General features: G+C 47.8%; 1 protein-coding gene across 2 annotated transcripts in view; it reads right to left on the reverse strand.

Annotated features, from left to right (window-relative positions):
• Positions 1-2476, reverse strand: part of RAB13 (RAB13, member RAS oncogene family) — a 6956-nt gene extending 4480 nt beyond the window's left edge. Inside the window, exons 1-3 of one of the 2 annotated variants that reach the window (XM_012813013.2) lie at positions 2244-2467; positions 2044-2106; positions 149-209 (exon numbers count right to left, since the gene is read on the reverse strand). In XM_012813013.2, coding sequence (XP_012668467.1) covers positions 149-209; positions 2044-2106; positions 2244-2367 — 248 coding nt within the window. In that variant the 5' untranslated portion in view covers positions 2368-2467. Of the gene's footprint in view, positions 1-148; positions 210-2043; positions 2107-2243 lie in introns of both variants that reach the window. The other variant, XM_003802272.3, reaches the window with a different exon arrangement.
• Positions 2477-2484: the final 8 nt, after the last annotated feature.

A 2484-nucleotide genomic window follows, 5' to 3' on the forward strand; every position in this document is an offset into this window, starting at 1 on the left:
AAAAAAAAAAAGTCAGAACCTATCTCTACTAAAATTAGAAAAACTAGCCAGGTATCATAGTGGGTGCTTGTGGTCCCAGCTACTCAGGAGGCTAAGCAAAACAAGGAAATGGGGAAGTGTAGTTAGGCATCCTGAGGGATTCACTCACCAGACTTGCAGTTTGATCTTCTTCCCCTCTATATTCACAGTGCGGATCTTGAAATCAATTCCTAGGGGTGGAAGGTGTGCACCAAAGTTGAGATGTGGGTGTGCATATTTATATATGTGTGTGTGTGTGTGTGTGGTGGGAAAGACAGGAAAGGAGGAGTAGCAATGCCAGAAATTACCTAGGAGAACAATCTTGTTGGAAATGCAGAATTAGAGAATTTTCCTTAAATTGTATTTTTCTTTCTTTTCCTTTTAGATATGGGGTCTCACTATATTACCCAGTCTGGTTGTGAACTGACCCAAAGCAATCCTCCTGCCTCAGCCTCTAGAAGCCATGTGCCACTACACCCAGTTCTCAAAGCTATACTTGCATAACAAGAATATGGCTTTCACTTAGATTTTGGAGGAGAGAAGGTGATAAAAATTTTACAGGGGGGTTCAGAGGCTGAGGCAAGACAATCACCTAAGCCCAGGAGTTGGAGGTTGCTGTGAGCTGTGTGATGCCACGGCACTCTACCAAGGGTGATAAAGTGAGACTCTGTCTCTTAAAAAAAGGTGGGGGGGGGGATCTGCAGGGGACTCTGTTTTGGTTTTTTTTGAGGCAGAGTCTCAAGCTGTCACCCTGGGTAGAGTGCATCATAGCTCACAGCAACCTCCAACTCTTTTTTTTGGGACAGAGACTCAAGCTATCCCCCCTGGGTAAAGTGCCATGGCATCACAGCTCACAGCAGCCTAACCTCCAACTCTTGGCTCAAGTGATCTTCCTGCCTAAGTTTTCCTATTTTTATTTTATTTATTTATTTTTAGAGACAGAGTCTCACTTTGTCACCCTCGGTAGAGTTCTGTGGTGTCACAGCTCACAGCAACCTCCAGCTCTTGGGCTTAGCCAATTCTCTTGCCTCAGCCTCCCGAGTTTTTCTATTTTTAGTAGAGATGGGGTCTCAATTTTGGCTTAGGCTAGTCTCAAACTCGTGAGCTCAAGCAATCCACCTGCCTTGGCCTCCCAGAGTGCTAGGATTATAGGTATGAGCCACCACTCCAGTCCCATCTGCAGGGTGCTTAAAACCCTCATGCCACCTCTAGAGTTCACTCAGCTATGTCAGCTGACAACTGCCTCAATTCAGTCTCTGTCTCCTCCCCAATATTACTTTCCTTGCTTCTTCCCTTTTGTTTTCTTAGAGCCCTGTTCTGTTGGCACTTCATCCACCCTCTTTTAAAGAGTAAGGAAAAAAGTCAATTCTATGTGAATTGATTCTTGGGCCAAGCTCAGAGCTATGAAATTCTTAGGCTAAAAAGTATTCCTCCTGGGACTGAATTAGGAAAGAGGGGCACTGTTTCTTTCCTTGTAACCAGAATTGTTCTGAGTTACTTCCTGTCTTATTTTCCAAGCCAGTGATGAAGAAGATGAGAAGGGAGAAGAGGAGACAATGTTCTCAGTAGCAACTTAGGTGCCTGTTCCAAGCCTGCTGGGGGGTCCCAGTGAGATGTTTCACCAGGCTGAGTCAGAGACCCCATAAGTCCTCTCATTTCCACTTTCTTCACCAGGCTGACTGCATGTTCATGATCACAGTCCTTGGGCCAGCCTCCAGCACACCCAGCCACCCTGTTCACCCTTCCCTGATACTTAAGTTGATGAGTTGGAAGACTGGAAAGTAGGTGGTAAGGTTGGGACGCCATGGGAGTTTAAAGCACACGGACAGCAGGCCAGCAGAACTAGGAGACAGACGTCAAGGGAGAGGAATATAGGAAATGTGGAGAGTGGATCAGGGGAGTTCTGGGTGGACATGGTGTGGGAAAAGAGTTGAGAGGGAAACAGAGAAGGGCTCGTGTGGATTTGGGGATATTAGGGAGATGTTATCAAGAAAACAAGGGACTGGCAGCCACCGAAATAGTTACCTGGAGGCTTTAGAGAGGTTAAAGCTTTGGGTACCATCCAGACATGTATGGGGGTGGGTGAATCTGAAACAGAGTTTGAGAGACTGCAATTTAGGAGTCTTACTCTAAGGGGACTGAAAAGTGGGGTTACTAGTAATCTAGAAGACTGAGGATGAGGTGGGGGGGGTACTGGGGGCCTGGGGTACGGCCAGTGGGCTCACCGATGGTGGAGATGTACGTATTGTTGAAGTTGTCTTCTGCAAAGCGAATGATCAGACAAGTCTTGCCCACCCCGGAGTCACCGATCAGCAGTAACTTGAAGAGGTGGTCGTAGGCTTTGGCCATGGCGGACACTGGGGGAGCCGGGGTTGAGGTGAGGCAGGATTGGAGCTTTGGCCGAGAGAGCCCGGGCCAGGAAGGAGCTTTCCTCGCTCTGCCCGCCCAGGCTCCGGGAACCAGCAG

The sequence above is a fragment of the Otolemur garnettii genome, unplaced genomic scaffold (assembly GCF_000181295.1).
Source record: "Otolemur garnettii isolate 467f Iridium unplaced genomic scaffold, OtoGar3 scaffold00244, whole genome shotgun sequence".
Classification (NCBI taxonomy): domain Eukaryota; kingdom Metazoa; phylum Chordata; class Mammalia; order Primates; family Galagidae; genus Otolemur; species Otolemur garnettii.